Source organism: Pseudonaja textilis, chromosome 6, assembly GCF_049901715.1.
Source record: "Pseudonaja textilis isolate UNSWEBS1 chromosome 6, rPseTex1.2, whole genome shotgun sequence".
Taxonomy (NCBI): Eukaryota; Metazoa; Chordata; class Lepidosauria; order Squamata; family Elapidae; genus Pseudonaja; species Pseudonaja textilis.
Window position 1 is genome coordinate 6,350,461 of NC_141995.1, and position 21,107 is coordinate 6,371,567.

The following is a 21,107-nucleotide window of genomic DNA, read 5'->3' on the forward strand; positions in this document are numbered from 1 at the left end:
CCCTGCAAGGAGAGGGTGGACCCCAAAATTATCCCCCCCCACCGGTACTGGAGCCAGCCCTGTATGACAAAGCCTCCCCACCCCCCCGTCCTCCCACCCCAGGGGCTCTTCCAGCCTCCTCCACAGACCCAGCCTGCACTAGAGAGGGGACAAGTCAGTACACTTTAATGCGTATTCACAGAAAAGGAGGCCGCCGAGCCCCACAGAGAGCAGCTTGGAGGAAGGAAGGGCTGCCCACCCCAAATTCGTCCTCCATGCCAATCCCTGCAGCTTGAGAGGAGGGGTGTGTGTGGGGGGGGGTGTCAGGAAGAGGCCGGGCTGAAGGCAAATGGGGACCCTCGGCCCACGGCAAGGAAAGAGCTCGGCCTCTCTTCGGGTTCAACAGCGCACATTCCAGTTTCTTTACGAGGGAAAGCAAGGTGCGTTTCTCCTGAAGATGGAGGGGGGCCCCCCCGCCCCCCCAACTCCGTGGCCAGCTGCTTCGCTAGCCAGGTCAGCCCCTCATTGGGGGCAGGGATGGGGACTGTGGCCTCGGCTGGTGTGTCTCTGCATGGTGAAGGCCCCCGAAGAACGCAGACCCTCTGCTCTCGGTAGCCTTCAGACCTGGGACTGCAGCCACAAGCGAGGGTCGAACCAGGGCTGGGCGGGGGCCTGCAGGCTCCGCTCGGAGGAGTCTGGAGTTGAGCTGCAGCTGCTGGACGACCCGGAACTGGAACACGAAAGGCCGTGGGCCTTGGGCAGAGGGGAAGGCGGCGGGCGGCCCGCGCGCCCTTCAGCCTGCTGAGCTTGGCGTCCAGTGAGAAGGTGCGAGGCCGGCCCCAGGGGGTTGCGGGGGGCATGGGGCGGTGCCCGAGTTGCAGTTGGGGGCGATGCCGTTGGGGGAGGAGCCCTCGAAAAGAGAGAGCCAGACGGGCTCGCCTAGGTCTGAGACCCGCCGGGCCAGGATCTCGGTCACTGCCTCGATGTCATCAGCCGGCTCAATAGCTGCAGGAAAGCGGGAGGAGGAGGGGGGGGCTCTGTTAGAGGCGGCCTGGACCCCTCCGGTTCATACAGGGACCCCCTCCTTTCCCCTAAGGGAGAGTTGCCGCTCAACACAAAAACACTCGGAAGACGGGCCAGTTTGGGTCAGCTGGAGGGGTCTGGAAGGCATTCAGCCCTACCACCGATCCTTCAGCCTGGACCTCCTGCCCCTGCCCCCCATCTCCCCTTCCGAGGTTTCCGCGGCATAGCAGCCCCTCCTCCCTGCGCCTGGTGGCTGCTGGGCCCAGCCACCGGGTTGCAGTTACTTCACCTGTCACTGTAATAGTTGGACAGAAGTGCCCGAATCTCTGCAGAGACAGCGTTGTCCTGCAACAGAAGCCCCTCGCAGTTGGAGGGTGGCCCCCCAGCGCCAGGGAGAGCTGGGGCAGGACAGACAGACAAGACAGGAGGAGGAGGCCAAAAGAGAGACATGCAGAGAGAGAGAGAGAGAGAGGAGAGCAGGAGGAGAGCAGAGAGTTACAGACACAGACCCTGGATCAGGGGCGAGAGAGACCCTGGAGACGTGGAGCTGGAAAGGGGGGGCAGAGAGGACAGAGACCCTCCCCTCCAAGATTCGGGAGACCCTCAGGGCCCGCACTTCTGCCCCCAGGGATGCCGGCCCCTGTCAGCCTCACCCATCTCGTGGTACAGGGATCCCTGCTTGGGCAGCAGCATCGGAGGGCGGCGCGGAGATGGCACCTCCACCGTCATCACTTCATCGCAGCAGTGCTTCCACTGGCCTGGGGGGGGGAAACCACAAGAGGCGTAAAGAGGCTTAACAGATAATCAGAGCTGGAAGGGACCTTAGAGGTCATCTAGTCCAACCCCCCCGCCCAACTGGGAGACCCTACACCATTTCTGACAAATGGTGGTCCAGTTTCTTCTTGAAAGCCTCCAATGATGAAGCTCCCACAACTTCTGAAGGCAACTTTTGTTCCATGGGTGGATTGTTCTCACTGTCAGAAAATTCCTCCTTGTTTCCAGGTTGAATCTCTCCCTGTTCAGTTGGAATCCATTATTCCTTGTCTGACCTACAGGCGCTTTAGAAAATAGCTTGACCCCCTTCCTCCTCTCTGTGGCAGCCCCTCAAATATTGGAAGACCACTATCCTGTCTCCCCTGGTCCTTCCCATCACTAGACTAGCCAGGCCCAGTTCCTGCAACTGTTCATCGTATGTTTTAGTCTCCAGTCCCCTCATCATCCTGGTTGCTCTTCTCTGCAACTTTTGTAGTCTCAACATCTATTTTATAGTGTGGTGAACAAAACTGGATGCATTATTCTAAGTGTGGTCTTACTAAGGCTTTATAGAGTGGTATTAGTACCTCAGTTGATCTCGATTGTATCCCTCTGTTAATGCAATTTAGGATTGCATTGGTTTTTGGGCTGCTCCTGCACACGGCTGGCTCATGGTTAGCAGGTTATCCCCTAAGACTCCGAGATCCCCCTCCCAGTTGCTGCTTGCGGGTGGGGGGGTGTCCCGTGGCATCGAAGGAAGGCTGGCCTTGGAGGCCCCCCAATGTTCTTGGCTGCAGTGGGGAGTGCCTCAGATCCAGCTTGGAAGGGAAGTTTGTGCCTCAGCGCTCCCCAAACATCTGGCCTCCTTGTGTGAATCGGGGCCGTGTCCAGGGAAGCTTGTTCTCCTTATTTCTCCCCCGGACCCCCAAGCCTGCCCCCTTTGGTCATTGCCTCTCCTCCGCTCACTCATGTCGTAGAAGTGCTGCCAGAAGACCTCCATCCAGCGCTGGGCCTCCGCGGGAGACTCGGCCTGCAGCGTGTGGGTGACTTCTTCATCTCCGTAGTGGTTGGTCACTGACATGCAGCGGACGGGCCCCCTGGGGCTCTTCTCGCTGGCCCGGATGCGCGTCTCCTGCCCAGAGGAAAGAGGCTTGGCTTGTGGGGCCAGTTGCCGTGGGTCGCCTCGGTCTGGGATGGAACCGTCCCCCAAGGGGAGGGGAACGGAGCCCCCCCACTTCTACCAGGGTGTTAGTTAGTAGAGAAGGTAACCCCAGAATTGGGAGGGATTTCTGAAAGGGTGAGTTAAGAACCAGGATATTTTTCCATGATCTGAAACCAGACAAGGGAGGGGCACAGCCCCCCCCCCAAAAGAAGTATCATGGCAGGAGGGGCAGTCTGGGAAGGGTTGCTCAGCTGTCCCCTATGGACAGTGGGCAGCAAAGAGCCAGAGAGGCCCCTTGGCCTGGGTGCTTATTGGAGTGTGTGCCCGCGAGCCACGGCCTCCCCGCGCCCAGCCGTACCTTGTTGATGGCAATGGTGAAGGCAGCCTCTTCCTGGCCCTCCACATCCTGAGGGTGCCGGTAGCAGAGAAGGTTGGTGCCACGCAGGACGCAGAAGAGCCTCGGCCAGTCCAGCTGTTCCCCCTGCTACACAGATGGGGGGCAAGGCCCTTGGCACCTTTTCTCCTTCCCCGGGGGTGGAAGACTCCCACCCAGCCGCAGAAGGGGGCCCGTCTCAGCACCCCAGTCAGCTCAGGTGTAGGGTGGGGGGGTCCTGTATGTCCCTGGCCCCCGGGAGTGTGTGTGTGAGGGGGAGGGCGGCCTCCCTCCTCCTACAGGTGAAGCCCTTACCTGCACTTTCAGAAAGCCAGCCATCACCTGTTCCACCATGCAGCTGGGCTGGGCCACCAGGCGGCAGCAGAGGCTGCCATACAGGGGCAGCCAGAAGGAGCTCTCCTCTGGGGGGGAAGTGGGGGGGACAAAATTGGGGGTCCAGTAAAAGGTCTCCAGCCACTGGCTCAAGCACGCGAGAAGCTTGTCCCAAGACCCCTTGCCGCTCTGACCCCCAGGTGTGAGGGAGGCCCACAGCCATCCCTGCCTACCGTTGCCAGTGACGACGAGGTCATGGGTGCGAAAGGCGTCCTGGACGTGTGCCAGGCCAAGGTGGGCACAGGCCAGCAGCTGGTATTTGGGCCCCCTGGAAAAGAAGGGGCAGCCCGCTGGTGAGGCAGCTGGGTGTGTGTCTTGCAGGGCTCCCCCGGGGAGGTGGGGTGGCTACTCACGCCGTGGTGGGGGCTAGGGGAAGCAGCAGCGGACTGCACCCTCCGTTGCCACCTGAGCTGCTCCCATCCAGGGCCGCCCGCACCTGCTTCCCCGAAGAGCGGCCCAGGGAGCTGCTCAGGCGGCTGGCCAGCTTCTTGGGGGTGGCGCTCAGGGCCGAGTCCTCCTCTAGGGCAGCGCTGTACAGCTCGATTTTCAGCTCAAAGCCTGGACCGGCCTCCGTGCTGGGGACAGAGAAGGAGGAGGCGCCCCATGCAGGCTCTCAGCACAGACAGGATCCCGGCCAGCCAGCCAGCCAGAAGCACCGAGGCTGGATCCCAGGGGCAGCCTCTGGGCTCAGGCCCGGCCTGCAGGCACCCACCTATTGCTGGCCTCAAGGTTTCTTCCGGACCTTCCCTGGGGCACCAACTTCACCATTCCCACCTGGCCCCGAAATGCCCAGTTCCACCCAAAAGGTGAAGTGCCAGCCCCCACCACCAGTTTTGGAGTCAGGTGGGGCCCCCTCCTCCTCCCCTCCCTGCCTGGGCTGAGGCGGGATTGCCGAGCGGCCAGAAGAGAGGGAGGCGACGCTCACAACAGCACGGAGGTCTCAAAGCAGATGTCGGCCAGCGTCCGGTCCACTAGCACCATCTCCGTGTCGTAGATTTCCGTGCCAATCTGCAGCAGGCAGAACACCGCACAGCGATGCAAGTCTGGAAAAGGGAAGGGGGGGTAGAGAAATGGGGCATTTAGTGCCCCAGCTGCAATTCCTCACAGTCCTGAGGCCACTGTGGTGGGCGGGGGGTACATGTACACACACACACACACACACACACACACACACCGATCGGCTTCTTTCATGGTGGCTCCACAGGCGCTGGCAGTTGCAGAGAAGCCTCTTCCAAAATACAGGGCGTGGGGCATGGGGAGAGGGGCTGGCCAGGAGCTGCCTATCCCCCGGAATCAACCATCCGGCTGCCAAAGGAGCAGAGGCTCTTTTAACCCCAGGGCTGGGCTGCTGGGGGTTCGCGGAGGTTCGGGAGACTCCCTTAGCTAAGATTCTGTGCCGTTCGGAGAACCCCCTCCCAAATCCCACTCCTGGCAGGCCCCACCTGCCCCTCCCTCCCGGAGTCCCCACATGGCCCATTTTGGATGCAGGTAAGTGCAGGGTGTGCATGGAGGCTCGAGGAGGGCCAAAAAAAAAGGCCTGCCGGAAGTTTGAGAAGGCCAGAAATGGGCCCGTTTCCAGCTTCCAGAGAGCCTCCGGAGCCCAGGGGGCCCCGTTTTCGCCTTTCCGGAGGCTCGTGAAAAGCCTCCGGAGTCCGGGGAGGGCAAAGACCACACACACACACGGTGCAGGAGGCTGGCTAGGCCACACCCACCATGGCCACGCCTCCCCAGCAACTAGATAAGAGAACCCTTTGCTAATTTTTTTTGAAGCCCGCCCCTGCCCGAGTCCTGGGACAGAGCTTGAATCGCTCATGGCCCTCAGGCTGGCCTCTCTTCGTTGGCAGGTGCCACTTCTCTTTCCCATGCTGCCCCCCGCACCCCCCAATCCTGCTCCTGTTCAGCTCCCTTCCAAACTGGCATACAAGGAAAAAAAAAACTGCATGAGAAACAAAAGCAGCATTGACAGTTCCATCCACCAGGGGGGCCACAGGAACAGTTTCCTGGGCCCTGCAAAACTCCAGCCCGGAAGAAGCAGGCCCAGCCACAGGAGGGGTGGCGGGTGGGGGTCCATTGGGAAAAGCCCCCTTCCTGGGCCCCTGCAGGTAAATCTCCCTCAGCCACGGGGCCCACGATGGCATTGAGCTCTTCCGAAGGAGAATCCCATGGGAAAGCGGACTTCCTCCTTCCAGGGGGTCCAAGAAGGATTCACCGAGATGAAGCTTCTGTTGCCTCCAGCTTCATCGCCAATTGTTCAAAACAGGTGACGGGATGATTTGAACGATGGCCGGTGGAAGCTGGAGGCAACGGAAGCTTGATCTTGGTGAATCCTTCTTGGACCCCTGGAAGGAGAACATCTGAAGGGACCCTTCGCCTCCTTTCTACACGCCATCTTTTATTTAAAATGCACAGAAAGCCTAAAGCCAGACAGAGGACAGACTAGGTCCATGATGGCAAACCTATGGCACATGTGCCGGAAGTGGCATGCAAAGCCATTTCTGCTGGCACGCAAGAGGTCGCCTGGAGCAGATCCACTGTGCATGCGTGCGCGCCCTCCTGCCAGCCGATTGTCGGGTATCTGTCATGCATGCACAGGGAGAGATGCACGCGCAGGAAACATGTGAGCATGCACAGGGGGGCAGGACACGTGGGGGGTTGTGCATGCATGTGCAGAGGTGCGCAGTGCATGCAGGGAGAAGTGTGCATGCGCAGGGGGCAGGGAATTGCGCACGCATTGTATTATGGGTGAAGGCGTGTGTGTGCATTCCCACATGCACTTTCGTCATGCAACGAGGAAAACGTTAGCCATCACTGGACTAGGCAGGGGTGGGATTCTACCAGTTCGCACCTATTCTCTAGAACCGGTTGTTAACATTCTAAGCAGTTGGGAGAACCGGTTGTTAGAAGAAATTACTGGCCTAATCCTGTAAGGAAGGCAGGAAGGAAACATTCTGGTGTTGCTTACAGAAACTGCCTCTCCGTTAACCCTTATTACATTCTTGGCAGGACTAGACTTCCTGTCTCAGGAACTTCTCTGGAGTTTTTTCCCCACTCCTTTGCTGGTACTTTGCTTGTGTGGAGTGACCATTCAAAGTTACAATGGCACTGAAAAAAGTGATTTATGACCATTTTTCACACTTACGACTGTTGGCAGCATTCCCACAGTCATGAGAGGCCAGACGAGGAGATGCGTGTCTCGAAGTGAGTGATATTGAGTTGGCCACACCCAGCATTAACATGACCACCAATCCATGCCTATCAACTAAGCCACGCCCACAGAACCGGTTGTTAAAAAAATTGAATCCCACCCCTGGGACTAGGTCAAGTGTGTGTCTGCAGCAACACAGACCTTGGTCAAATATGGCCGCCCTTCCACAGCCTTGTGGCAGCTTTGAATTGAATGCTTCAATTGACCAAGTGCGATTAGACACACAAGGAGTTTGTCTCCGGTACACCAGCTTGTTCCAAGTTGGCAGATCCCTGGTTGAAGTCTGTTACGTAGCCGCTGAGTGAACGTGAGAAACGAACGGAAAGGAGGAGGAGGAGACAGAAAGACCATGTGGGAACCTACCCCCCTTGTTCTTGAAATATTCGGTGTCCTTCCACATCAGGGGGATCCGTAGATCTGAGGGGGGAGGAAGGAAAGAGAATTACGGGTGATGATCTGTATGGACACACAAGGCATTAAGGACGTCGATGCACAGCTTGTTTACAGTCACAAACCTTAGTCCCCCGTCCTTTAGACAAAGATAAATGGAACTGAATGGAGTGCGGTGGTCAGTTAGGCAGGGACTGGCCCCACTCGGCTTCTTTCTGAATTTCCTTGGGAAAAAGTTGGGAAGTGGATCCCCCCCCGAGCAGAGGCTGGGCTCCAGGGCTGCCTGCTGCAGATCGGGGACCTCTTCAACAGGGCATGCGGGGTGGCTGCCCCAGGCCAATCCTGGCTGTGCACAAGCTGTGCTGGGGAAAGCTTCTTCTGCCCCGCCTACCCTGGTCCCAAAGGTCTACGGCAGGGGTCTCCAACCTTGGCAACTTTAAGCGCCGGGATACAATTGCTACCAACCTGCCTTCCATTGAGGCCCTGTATAGTGCATGAGTCAAAAAGAGGGCTGTGAAAATATCTACAGACCCCTCACATCCCGGACATAAACTGTTTCAACCTCCATCCTCAAAACCACGCACACCAGAACAACTAGACACAAGAACAGTTTTTCCTCAAACACCATCACTCTGCTAAACAAATAATTCCCTCAACACTGCCCAACTATTTACAAAGTCTGCACTACTATTACTATTAATCTTCCCATCCTTCCTTTTACCCATCCTCCCACTTATGACTATAATCGTGTTGCTTGTATCTTTACAATTTATATTTCCAAACGCCATCACTCTGCTAAACAAATCATTCCTTCAACACTGTCCAACTATTTACAAAGTCTGCACTACTATTACTGTTAAATCTTCTCATCACTCCTCATCACCCATCTCCTCCCACTTGTGACTGTATGACTGTAACTTTGTCGCTTGTATCCTTATGATTTATATTGTTTCCTAGTATGATTTGATTACTTATTTGTACCCTATGACTATATTCTATTTACTATATACCCCATGACTATCATTAAGTGTTGCACCTTATGATTCGTGACTCTTGACGAATGTCTCTTTTCTTTTATGCACACTGAGAGCATTTGCACCAAGATAAATTCCTTGTCTGTCCAATCACACTTGGCCAATAAAGAATTCTATTCAATTCTCAGAATTCCTCAGCCAGCTTTGGGAATTCTGGGAGGTGAAGTCCACAAATCTTAAAGTTGCCAAGGTTGGAGAGCTCTGGTCTAAGGGCCTGGAAGCTGAGCCTGGCTGGGCGAGATTAGAGCCGGAATGGAAGGACAGGATTAACTGGGCAAAAACCAGCATCTCTGCTGGCCAAAACTCCAGTGCCATCCCTTGCCCAGAAGAGAAAGTTACAAAAACCCCAGGGGAGCTATGCTGGTTTCATAGGGTGCCTGAACGGCCTGCAGGATAAAAGGAGGGCAGCCAGGAACCGTGGTGGGTGGGCGGGTCAGTGGGTGAAGCTTTTCCCGGCTTCCTTATAAGGCTCTGTCTCTTTAGCCCAGGTGAAATGAAGGTTGGGATAGCTGGCCTCGTGGGCCAAAGTAGCAGAGCTCCTTCTTCCTTATAGTGCGATTCTTCCATTATTCCTAGCAAAAGTTTCCTGATAGACAGAGACGAACGCTAACAATAGAAATACTACCACGTTTGAAATATATGAAACTTAAATAAACTTTATTTTAAATTTAAAAAAAATAATACTGCCATTCGGACTGAATCATTCGACTACTGTCCTTTCCAACCATAAAATGTGAATTTTTTTTTTTTTAAAAAGGGGGTTGCTCTAATTCTCTTTAACTAAAATGCTACCTGAGGCCGGGAAGGTCTGAGAATGCTGCAAAATACAACGTCCCGTTGAAAAGGTAATGGGTATAAGACCCTCCCTCCCATTTCTTTTCTGGCTCCACTGAGACGTGTGAGGGGGAGCAAAGCCTCGCCAGGCTTTACCCCCGAGGACCAGCCCCTCCTTACCCGAGACACAGATTCGGCCCCGACATGGTAAGCGACTGTCCGTGGATCCAGCCTCAGAAGGACTAAATTCGGGGGGCTGGAGGTAGAGGAGAAAGTGAAACCAAGGATTATTAAAACGACGATTGCAATGATTAAAACGCTCCCGATACAAAGCACGGAATTTATGACTCTGACTGCCACCAGAAAGGCAGTACTGTATTTCTTGTGGCAACTTGAGAAAATCACGCGTGAACTGAGCGAAACAGGCGTTCAAAAAAACACTAATATCAGTGGGGATTAATATGAACAAGGGGAGTCCTTTAAGGAGTTTTCACCTGGATTAAACCTAAGGAGGGAGGGAGCGTCAGAGCAAGGCGTGTGTGTGTGTGTGTGTGTGTGTGTGTGTGTGTGTGTGTGTGTGTTGCTCTGCTTCCTGCCCAGCCTGGTGGAAGGGAGGTCAAAAACCCTGAAGCTGCCAGGAAGAGAGGCTTTCCTCGCCCCCTCGCCACACTCCCCAGAATGAGGCAGCCCCAAAGATCCTTGACGGGCTGCCCCCCAATCCCCACCGGGAAGAAGGTGAGCACAGGAGGAGGCAGGGAGGGAAAGGAAAGGACCGGGAAAGTGGCCGAAAATGAGGTGGGCCTGAGCAGGTTTCCATGGCAACAGAAGCCAGCAAAGCGTCTGCGCTCCAGGATGCTTGATTTCTCTGCTTCCGTGGCCCTCTGCACGCGTCTGCCTGCACACCAACCCAGCAAGACGGTGCCTCCCCCCCCCCCCCCCAGCTCCAGCTCCCAGAGGCCAACTCACCGCCGAGCCATGTGCTGCATCACCTGCGCCTCTTTCATGCGCTGCAGCTCCGCCATGTAGGCCAGGATTCGGTTGTTGCAGACCAGCAGGCTCTTCGTCACCTCCAGGGCCTGCGGCCGCTGAGTACAGGCCGCCAACAGCTTGCAGGCCCCCTCCCGCATGCGGATCTCATGGTCAATTTTCTTCTGGAGGTCTGTGCCCTGCGGGGGGTGGGGAGGAGGAGGCAGAGGATGCAGTTGAAGGGTCCGGGTGCAAAAATTTGGCGGTAGCAAGTGGGGGGGGGGTGAAACGGAACCTGACTAAACAGCTCTGGAGGCGGCGTATGAGGGACAGGAGACCAGTGAGCTGGCATGGTGCCCCGATGGCTTTGGGGCCGCTGGGGAGAGAAGAAGTGCCCCCCCCCCACAGCACCTCCTCCTTTATCCACTTGCACAGGTGTTTCAGGGAAGAGGAGAGCCTGGGGGTGCCAGTGCCATAAGAGCAGCCACACATCTGGAGGGCACCTTCCCCCCGTTGCCCCCCCTCCTTTTCCTCCCACTCATGAAAAGGCAGTGAAAATCCTCCCCCCACCCCCATATCTGTCAGCTGGGCATGAAGGCCCTCAGACCCCCCCTTTGCAGTCTTCATTCCCAGCCGTGGGGGGGGGGTGTGTGGGTGTGTGCAGTTTTTGCAGCAGCTGCAACCCAGAGAAGCTCACCACCCTCTGGGCCTGGAATGCTGCGGGTGGGGGTGGGTGGGAGGGAGAAGTGGGGGGGGGGCAGCTCTTTTCGGGGTGCCCCCTTGGCCCAGAGGCCAACCCAGGCCGGGGGAGGAGAGCAGGACGGATTATGACCCCCCCTTAATCGGGACCTAGGGAGGTCGAGACCCTCCCCCCACCTCCTCGGAATGCGCCCTGCCGCCCCCCCAACCCCGAGCTGGCTGTTCCCGCAGCCTCCGCCTTTCTCTTCCCCCAGCTCCCCGCTCACACTGGCTGGCTTCCCGTCCTCCATGCCGCCGGCTCATAGCCCGGAGCCGCCTCCGCTCCGTTCGCTCCGCTGCAGGGCGGTTCTCCCGCTGGCCGCAGCTGCGTCGGAGGGGAGGGGTCGCCTGGGCAGGGTCTAAGCGAGAGGGAGGGCGGTGGGGGGGGGAGGTTGTGACATCACCGCTGCCTAAAAATAGGCCGGCTGGGATCGGCGGGGGCCGGAATGCCTCGCGAGGTGGAGACAACTGCGGAGGGACCCCGGCCCAAAGCCCAGCGCCCTCGCTCTTGCCGCGGGGCCAGGCCCTGCCTTCCCTCCGGAGCAGAGACGGGGACCCCCACGTAGGGGTTGGGTGGGTGGGCGGCGGCTGACGGACAGAGAGAGGGCCCGATCCGCTGAGGGATTCAGGCCCCCGCGCGTGAGGCTGAGAAGGCAAACGGGGAGGGGTCCCCGCGGCTGTTCAGTGCCAATCGGAGCCGTTTCTGCTCCCGGGAATCCGCTGGGCTCCTCTTGGACGGGGAGCAGCCCAGGCAGGGCACCCCTCTCCCAAGGGGCCACTCTATTTCTCTCCAGCATCATCAGCCTTTATTTGCCCCCAGGCAAATGCCCCCCACCCTCCTGCCAGGGGTCCTTGGCCTCTTCTCACAAAGAGAGACGGCAAAGGGGTGTGGAAGGCTTAAGGTCCCAGCAGGAAAAGTGTTCCCTGTTTCCCCCATTCCAAGACCCTGGTGGGCAATTGCGAGAGATGGCACCTCCTGCCAATCCTGACACAACCCTCGGTTGGGCAGCCAAGCAAGAACACGCTGAGGTCCAGGACTCCGGGCTCCCGAAGGACCCAGGGCAAAGGGGAATTGGGCAGCGCCTGCCAAGCCCGCATACCCACTGACTGCTCAGGCTAACAGGAGCAGGAGACCCAACAGGTGGAGCTCACAAAGATGTAGCAACGTCACCGAGGAAGCCACGGGCAAAAAGTGCCTGGCAGGAGCCCAGCCCAGGGAGCCCCCTGCCGCGTCTCTCTGCCTCTCAAGAAGTGTGCAGGGACCAGCCGGATGGACGAAAGAAACGGGTCCCCGTCAGGGGTCGTCACCAGGTGCTACGGGCTGAGAGCAGCGCTACTACTCTTGCATGGGGACCTCACTAAGACCCAGGGGAGTCGAAAGTATATCCTGGAAGGTAGCCACACGGTTGCCACCCAAACTGCAGCGACACACCTGAACAGCCCTGTTCGACCCAGGCCGGTGCTCAGTTCGCAGCCCCTCCTTACCAACATCTGTCGGGGGGCTTCTCTCTGGCCCTCCTGGGCCAAGACACAGCCCTCCCCCACCTAAATGGGCAACCCTATACATCGAAACACACCCACCCACACGCTGACCCCCACCCACAAATGTCCCCCCCTCCACCCCGCCCTTTGAAAGCAGCAACGTCCAGCGGCAGGGTACCTCCAGGCTGAGGGCGATCTGCCGGATGTAGAGCATGTTCAGATCCTCCAAGATGTGCAGCTTGTCCTGCATTGCCCCAGGCCCCCTGCGCGGGCGGGCAGCCCCCCTCCCGAGGTCCCCCTGGAGGTGTGGCTTCAGAGCGAAGACCCCCAAACTGGGCTTCCCATGGAGCTCGACGCCAGCAGGCTCTCGGGCTGCTTTTGAGGCAGGGTGTGGGGGGTGTGTGTGTGCGTGTGTGAGGGCAGCAGGCTCACTCCTCCGGCCCCTCTGTCAGCAGATGCCGCTCTCCTGGGCCAGCTGTGGAAAGAATAGGGGCCTTTCTTTCGTGCCAGCCCAGCAGCTCCACCGCCCACCCGGAGAACAAGCGGCCACTGTGACTGAAAGGGCAGGGCTGGGGGGCCCAGAGGCTGCACCCAGCTGCCAGGCAGGGCAGGGCACGGCCCTCCCCCTCAGCCTCCAGGCTCGGCAGTGCCACCCCCCTCTGTTAGCCGGGGCCCCACTGTTTAGGCATGGCTTCCCGGAAGGGCCAGTTTGGACGGAGGGGCTTTGGGGTGCCCTGGGCAGGCGGATGCTGCTGCCCCCTGCTGACTGGCCCAGGGACTTTCCTCCCGAGAGTGGAGCGGTGGCGGCTCTGCCCCGCTGGGCTCCCCCAGCCCCTTACCTCCTACGTGAGGGTGGCTGCCTTACCCATGTCCCCTTGCCCTTCCCTCCTGGGTCGTAGGCGCTCCATGCACAGGAAATCTGCCTGGCTTCCACCCCCCGCCCCCCCGCCAGCCTTCCTGTTCCAGCTCATCTTACAAGGGCCGCCCCTCCAAGCTGGCTGCTCCAACAGCCTCGCCTCTCCTTCAGACACCTCCCTCCCTCCCTGCGATGGAAGGAAGCAGGCGGGTGGGTGGCTCCTTGTCCCCAGCACTCTTGGGCCGGGGAGGAGACCACCAACCCCAGCCAGGCACCAGTCCAGAAACTTCTCTGTTCCCTGAGGTCCAAGCCCCAGCCAGAAGCCCCCCGAGGCTATGCCAGCCCTCGGCCACCAGAGGGCAACCAACGTCCCCTGAAGGGCCGAGAGGAGAAGCTGAGCTGAACACACACACACACACACACACACACACACACACACACACACACACACACCGCAAGAGATGCCAGGGGGCTCCTGGGCCTTCTCCTTTGGCACCAACCATCGGGTGGCTCTTCCTGGGATGCCGGCAGTGTGGGAAAATGTGCCCTGGGGCAGGGGGAGTGGGATGGTGGTGGGGGGGTTTCCCTCTGGCTGAGAATACCCCCCCCCAAGGACTTTCCCTTCCCTTCCCGTAAGGCTGAGAGGATGAGGTGGGGGGAGGCAGGAGAGACCTGCCCATGGATGCCGCAGCTGGAGGTACCCCTGAGCCCCCCAAGGGGATCTGCTTGGAGACCAGTCTTCAGTTAATTTAACCTCCTTTAATAGGATCTGAGTTAATGGGCAGCCAGCGCGCTCCCCCCTCGTGGCCTGGGCTTTCCCAAGAGGTTAATGATCTGCTCCACAGACTTCCCTTTGCCTGCTGCCATTGCCTTGAGGGAGGCGTTCTGGCCCAGCCCCAGCCACTCTTTGAAGAAGGGGGAGATAAAGGTGGGTCACTGAATTGGCCTTGATCACTCCCCCCCCCAACCTCTAAAGCAGAGATCTGCAAACTTGGCAACTTTTAAGACTGCTGGACTTCAACTCCCAGGATTCTTCATTCAGCTTCGTTGGCTGGAAAATTCTGGGAGTTTGAAGTCCACAAGTCTTAAAAGTGGCCAAATTTGGGGACCCCTGCTCTAAAGGGTCCCCAAGGTTTGATCCCTTTACACGGGGGTCTGAAGGTGTCCCCCCCCGCTCCCCATTTCCTTTGGGCTGCACTGCTTGCATTTTTTTTTTCTCAGCCGGGGTGAATGGTTATCTCTAAAGAGCAAGGCTGTTCAAACTTGGCAAGTTTAAGACTTGTGGACTTCAACTCCCAGAATTCCTGAGCTAACATGACTGGAGGAGGAATTCTGGGAGTTTAACTCAAACAGTGTTAAAGCTGTCAAGTTTGAAGACCTCTGAATTCTGAATTTGAAGACCTCTGAATCTGTCTGTCTGTCTGTCTGTCTGTTTATTGTCTCTCCATCCATCCATCCATCCATCCATCCATCCATAATCTATCACAAGGGTCTTCAAACGTGACAGCTTTAAGACTTGTGGACTTCCACTCCCAGAATTCCTGAGCTAACGTGACTGGAAGAGGAATTCTGGGAGTGGAAGTCCACAAGTCTTAAAGCTGTCAAGTTTGAAGGCCCCTGCTATGGAGCTTCTCAGCCATCCAGGCCATGGTTGTCCCAGAGGTGCTTTTTCGAGGCAGCTGGATTTTCTTTTCTTTTTTTTCTTGGCTGATGTTTTGCACTTCTCATCCCAGAAGTTTCTTCCGCTCTCCTTCTCCTTCTCCTCCTCTTCTTCTTCAGAGCTGAAGAAGCTTCTGGGACGAGAAGTGAGACATCTTCTAAGAAAAAGAAAACCCAAGCTGCCTCTTGAGAAAGCACCTTTGGGGGCAGTTCTGTGACTATGAATCCGGCTTCACAGAGCATCCTCACTCCGCCCGCCCCCAATGCAGATGGAGGAAACTGTGCAATGGGGATGCAGGTCTTGCAGGGTTTTATCCTCAAGTTTCTTTCCTAAAGCGACACAGCCTGGAATCAGCGTTTCTCACAGCTTCTGGTCCCCCACAGCGCCTTTCCCCGAGTGAGAGGTGGCTCAGATCTGAGCACTTTTGCCCAGTGGTGGGATTCAAATATTTTACTACCGGTTCTGTGGGTGTGGCTTGGTGGGCATGGCTTGGCTTGGTGGGCGTGGCTTGGCTTGGAAGGGGTGGCAAAGGAAGAATCCTGCAAAATCCCCATCCCCTCCCTACTCCAGGGCGATTACTGCAAAATCTCTCCTCCCCACTCCAATAACCTGCTTTCCAGCTCTGTTCTCCTGTGCAGGGCAACTAAAGAAGAGCCAGCCGATCAGCTGGGACTCGGGAGGCAGAGAAGAGATGGGGTTGGTGGGGCCAGTCAGAGGTGGTATTCCAAACTAGTCAACATTTCCACTACCGGTTCTCCAGAACTGGTCAGAACCTGCTGAAGGCCACCTCTGCTTTTGCCTCCTCGTGGCTTTTCCCAGCTGAGATCCTCAAAGGATCCAGATCCAGAGCACAAAAGGGCCCCATTTCTCTTCCTCCACCCCACAGTTCTTTCTTCGCTTTGCCTTCTCTTTGCAGTCCACAAGGGAAGAGGCAGAGCACTTAACTGGAGAGATCTACGCCATACGGCCAGCCTCCGCTTCCTCCAGAGCCTGCTGAGACTCTCCGGGCAGAAATCCATGTTCTTTGGTGAATTTTTTCTTAGCCTTTTTCACTTTGTTCCAACAACCTTTCTTTCCACACTTCCTAGCAGCACAAATCTGCACCCCTCTCCCCGTTTTGTTCTGCAACATAATTTACTGTCTGGGGTGTGTGTGTGTGTGTGTGTGTGTACGTTTCCACATCCAATTTCCATTTTTTCAGTTTGCAGAGAGATTTCCAACCTAAATGAATCGAATAGTTATTTTGTTAAATTTCTATTGAGCCCTTCACCATATATATGTACCTACAAACAGAGGTTTGCTTAAACAGAGAATTTTCTAAACAGAAACCCGCTCTTTTCAATCAACCTGATCTCTCAGGGCCCACTAGCTCTTCTTCCTTCCTATCCATCCACTTAGGTCACTTTCCACAAAGTATTTTTCTTTTCACGTAATTTCTCCCCAACTCCTTCCAGCTGTTTCCTAAAATGCAAGTATCACCAATGTGCATGTTCCTATGTTACAGCGATTTTATTCATTCATATTGTTTAGACCTTCCCTTCAATTCCTCACCTGGATCAGCCCCCTCCCACTGCCGCCCCTCCCCCCCATCTATCATGCTGCTCCTCTTTATTATGCACCAAGACAAATTCCTTGTGCGTCTAATCTCACTTGGCCAATAAAGTATTCTATTCTATTCTATTCTATTCTATTCTATTCTATTCTATTCTATTTTACTCTACTCTACTCTACTCTACTCTACTCTACTCTATTCTATTCTACTCTATTCACTGTTTCCTAGTATGATTTGATTGCTTATTGTACCCTATGATAATCATTAAGTGTTGTACCTGATGATTCTTGACTCTTGACGAATGAATTTTTCCTTTTATGTACACTGAGAGCATCTGCACCAAAGACGAATTCCTTGTGTGTCCAATCTCACTTGGCCAATAAAAGAATTCTGTTCTGTTCTATTCTATTCTATTCTATTCTATTCTATTCTATTCTATTCTATTCTTCTGTTCTGTTCTATTCTATAAAAGCTGGAAAAGGAGAAGAGAGAGCTAAATTTTCAAGATCAGGAAGAAAGTGTTGTACCTGATGATTCTTGACTCTTGATGAATGTATATTTTCTTTTATGTGCACTGAGAGCATTTGCACCAAAGACAAATCCCTTGTGTGTCCAATCACACTTGGCCAATAAAGAATTATATTCTATTCTATTCTATTCTATTCTATTCTATTCTATTCTATTCTATTCTATTCTATTCTATTCTATTCTATTCTATTCTATTCTATTCCATTCCATTCCATTCCATTCCATTCCACTCCACTCCACTCCACTCTTTCTATTCGTTCTACAGGCCAAAGGATTCTTCTTTCTTCCATCAGTTAATTCATGCTGTTTACTGATGACCCACCCAATCTTCTATAGTCAGTCATCATGGGATCAGCCAGAGATACTGGCCTCCATGCCCAGAGTGGCCCTGAGCCATGGAGGCGCTCCCATTATCTTCGGTAGGGAGTCAGAAAAGATGCAGGCCAAGTGATTTGTCTTAGCTGCAGCTGGGAACACGCACATCGCGCATACTTTCCTGCTACAGGAGGGATAATGTCCCTCCTCTGGTCTTGAACCAGCAAGGCACAAGCAAGTTTTATCCCAAGAACACTGACATGCCTGAGGCAAGCTAAATTCTCTAGTTTACAGGTCTCCAACCTTGGCAACTTTAAGACTTTTCGACTCCCAAAATTCCTCAGCCAGCTAATTCTGGGAGTCCACAAGTCTTAAAAAGTTGCCAAGTTTGGGGACCCTAGTTTAAAGAGACTACCTTGCAAGCCAAGATACGCTGCTTGCATCATCCCAACTGGTCCCAAATGGGCTTGCTGGGCTTCCTTGGCTGTTAATCTACAAAGATACCCGACTGACCAACCCTGGGGCGCAGGGAGTAGGACTCATTGGTTTCTACAACATTCAAATCCTGCTCCATTTTATCGGGGCTTCATAGGAACTGCCGGAGAAGGCTAGGCCTGCCAGCCCTCCAAGGCTGCCTCCGTGGTGACATTTTGCCCAAGGACAACAAACCCAATGGGACAAACGAGGAGGCCAAGAGCTGCACCGTGGCCTCATCTTGGACAACAGCAGGCATGTCCTTCTCCATCTGTGTGTCCGGGAACTGGAGGCAGCAGTGAAACCTTGGCTAAACGTTTCGGGAGCCCACAGCAAGGCCTCCACTAATCTCCCGCTTCCCAGACACCTTGGGCGGGGGAAGGATTTTGTCTCTCTCTCCCTGGGTTACACTAATCCTGCAAAACAGACCGTGGAGTCTTGGGCACTGAAAGTCCCGTCACCTGACCCTAGTTTTGAGGAAACCATCATTCAGGCATATGAAACAGAGGTTTGGCTTGGTATTCAATTTTTTTTAAAGAAACGTGCTAACTCTGTAGAAGACCAGAATCTTGTGATAGATTAGACAGAATAGCTTTTTCACAATTATGGAAAGGAGCGAATATCCCCTCAGAAGATTTAGTTATACAAAAAGTGCTAGAAGGCGCTGAAATGGATAAGCTGACATTGGGAATGGAAAACGAAGAAGGCTCAGAATATTATGTAATGTGGGACAAATGGCATGAGTGGTTAAACAACAGATTTAAAGACAAGGATGAAGGATTATGGAAACGGTATCAAACTTTAAGACTTGGACTTCACTCCCAGAGTTCTCAGCCAGCAAAGCTGGCTGAGGAACTCTGGGAGTTGAAGTCCACAAGTCTTAAAGTTGCCAAGGTTGGACACCCCTGTGGTAAACCAAGCAAGAGACCTTAATAGATGATTAATATATGTATATATGTATGTATGTATTTAAGGATATATGTTATTTGTCATGCCAAAACATTGTTACGAATATGAGAGTGATTTGTATTTTTGAAAACCATAATAAAAACATACATATACATATATATATATAAGAAGACCAGAATCTTGATCAGGGAAGCTTATATACGTGTTTTCCTACAGTCAGAAGTGAACAACCTGCTACAACTGGATTAGATGTGCCTGGCAGAGGGAACTGTTTTAGCCTTGGAAGACAGCAGGTGAGAAAAAGAAGTACCAGAGAAATTTGGACACAACTACAAGTAAAGCTCACATTTAATACGCCTCTCTCCCTCCCTCCCTAGAATTCTTTCAAAAACGGCTTCAAGAGTTTTTACAACAATGAATCTGCTTCTTTGGCCCTTCATGTCTGGGGAACTGTCCCCGCAGCCTTCTGCTGACCAAGGGAGAAAAAGCAGAGGAAAGAAAACCAAGAAGGCCACACCTGGGCAGCGGGATCACAAAGCCACCTCACAATATCCCACATTGCTGGTCAGTGCCCCCCCCCCCCCAAGGCCTGGGAACTTCAGCCAGTCACCTGGGCAAGAGCCACATTCTTTCTGCCCCATCCCAGAACCGGAAAAGCAGCAATTCCTTTTGCAGCCCCCTCTGGCTACCAAGAGCCCCAGTGGCCCTGCTCACCTTGGTCAAGGCTCAGCCTCTGGGTCAGGGCTCTGGACACCTTTCCAGGTGGGGGGGTGGGGGATGGGGTCACCACACAAGACTTGGTGGTCACCTTCCTTCCAGATAACCTCACCACCACCACCACACCGCCACCAGTCTAGGTGGGAAGCTGAGAGCCGCTGCATCTGCCCACGGATGCACGCACCAAGTTCCTCTCCGCCCGCAAAAGTTCCCGGCCCCAGGACTGGAGCCGCCTGGGAGGCCGGGGCTGCAAGGAGCCTTGGATACCCACCCAGAGACCTCCCCGACTCTGACACGCGAAGTCTGGGCGGCGCTCGGCCGAAGTCGCTGTTTTAACCAGGCGCGGCGAGTTTGGGGTGCGGCGCGGGGTTCCCTTTTCAGAAGGGGAGGGGGAGCAGCTCCCGAGGGTCCCCAGAGGGGGAAGCGAGCGAGCCCCCCTCTGCCTCCCGGACCCTCCCCTCTCTCGGGACACCTGCCCGCCTCCTGGAGCCCAACAGGTGGGCCCGGCCGGGCGGCCTCTGCCGGCTCCTCCGCGGCCCTAGCGCAGCCGCCTCGGCCAAAGCAGCTCCGTGCTTCCCGCCCGCGCGGCGGCTTCAAGCGCTTCCCGGCCAAACCGGCCGGATTCTTCCACCCCTCCGCCGCCGCCGCCTTACCTGCTCGGGTTCGTCCAGGAGGCTGAGGCGGAAGCGGCCCCGCCGGATCTCCATCTCCAGCGCGGAGCCCCGCGCCACCGTCACCCTGCTGCGCTGGTGCCGCTGGAACATGGTCCGGCCGCGGGGCGCTCCTGGCGCCGACCGGAGCGGTCTTGCTCGGCCTCCGCTAGCCGGCGCAAGACCTGGGCTTCTGGGGCGGCGGCTCCTCGGACAGTCCTCGGTTGCGCCCGGTTGGGCGGGGTCGCGGCTCCTGCCCGCCGCGCCCCACCAGACGGCGCCGCCCCCGCCCCCGCGAGCCCGGCCCGCAGCAGCTGAGCGGCCCCGCCGGCCGCGCCTCCTTGCCTCCCGCCTTTCCCTCCGCGCAGATCCTGGCGCGGGGCCGCCTGCGGAGCGGGTTGAGCCGCTGCCTCCTCGGACCTTTGTGCCTGAATTCGCACGACTTGTAAATTCTGATTTCCCCGCTTGGCGCGAGCACTGACCGCACACGCAGCTTAAGCCTATCGGGCGGATGAGGTCCTCGGAAAGCGGGGCGGGCAAGGCTCACGCCCGGTGCCTGCAAGGGAAGGATCGGGCCGCCTGCCCACAGCAAGCGGTGGAAACCACTTGCAGCTGGCGAGGAGCGGGGGGCGGTGGCTAAAACGCGGTGGAGGCCCTGCTGGAAGACTCCAAATAACCCCGTGGACAGTTGATAAGTGCCAGGCGGAGGCTGGCCTGCTCCCCCCCTTTGACCTTCCCTGCAAGGCCAGCCTGGGGCAAGGAGATACAGCTGGCTTCTTTGGCCTTGAGGAGGGAGGGAGGGCTGGTGGGCTGGCAGTTGAGCCATCACCCCCACGCAAAGACAAGGGCACCAGATGGCAGGCTGTGGATCCTGCCTTATTTCTGAATTCCAGTTTTGTTTTGTTTTTAAACTGCCAATTTGGCTGCAAAGGAAATTAATATGCAACGAAGGATCGGGGTTCTTACAAATGCCCCGAGTTCCTAGCAACGGTGGCTTTAAGAGTTGCAACTGTGACTCTTAAAAACTTTTCAGGATAGGGCCCGTTCGTGGGATGAGCCGTCCCTGTCCGTGATGTGGAAACTGTTGTGGTTCGCCAGCAGCCTGTGCAGATGGCAGTGAAATCAAGACAGTGAGGAAGAAAGGGGACCAGTCAGGGAGTCTGGAGAGGACTCG

General features: G+C 55.9%; 1 protein-coding gene across 1 annotated transcript; it reads right to left on the reverse strand.

The window, feature by feature from the left end:
* Positions 1-369: 369 nt before the first annotated feature.
* On the reverse strand, positions 370-20,186 carry RTKN (rhotekin). The gene is given in 14 exon segments (XM_026717154.2): positions 370-773; positions 776-847; positions 850-984; positions 1,656-1,760; positions 2,722-2,887; positions 3,276-3,401; positions 3,606-3,712; positions 3,857-3,951; positions 4,037-4,258; positions 4,609-4,726; positions 7,252-7,305; positions 9,267-9,328; positions 10,053-10,252; positions 19,937-20,186. Coding segments are annotated over 14 exon segments (1,749 nt in total). The 5' UTR covers positions 20,048-20,186; the 3' UTR covers positions 370-597.
* Positions 20,187-21,107: the final 921 nt, after the last annotated feature.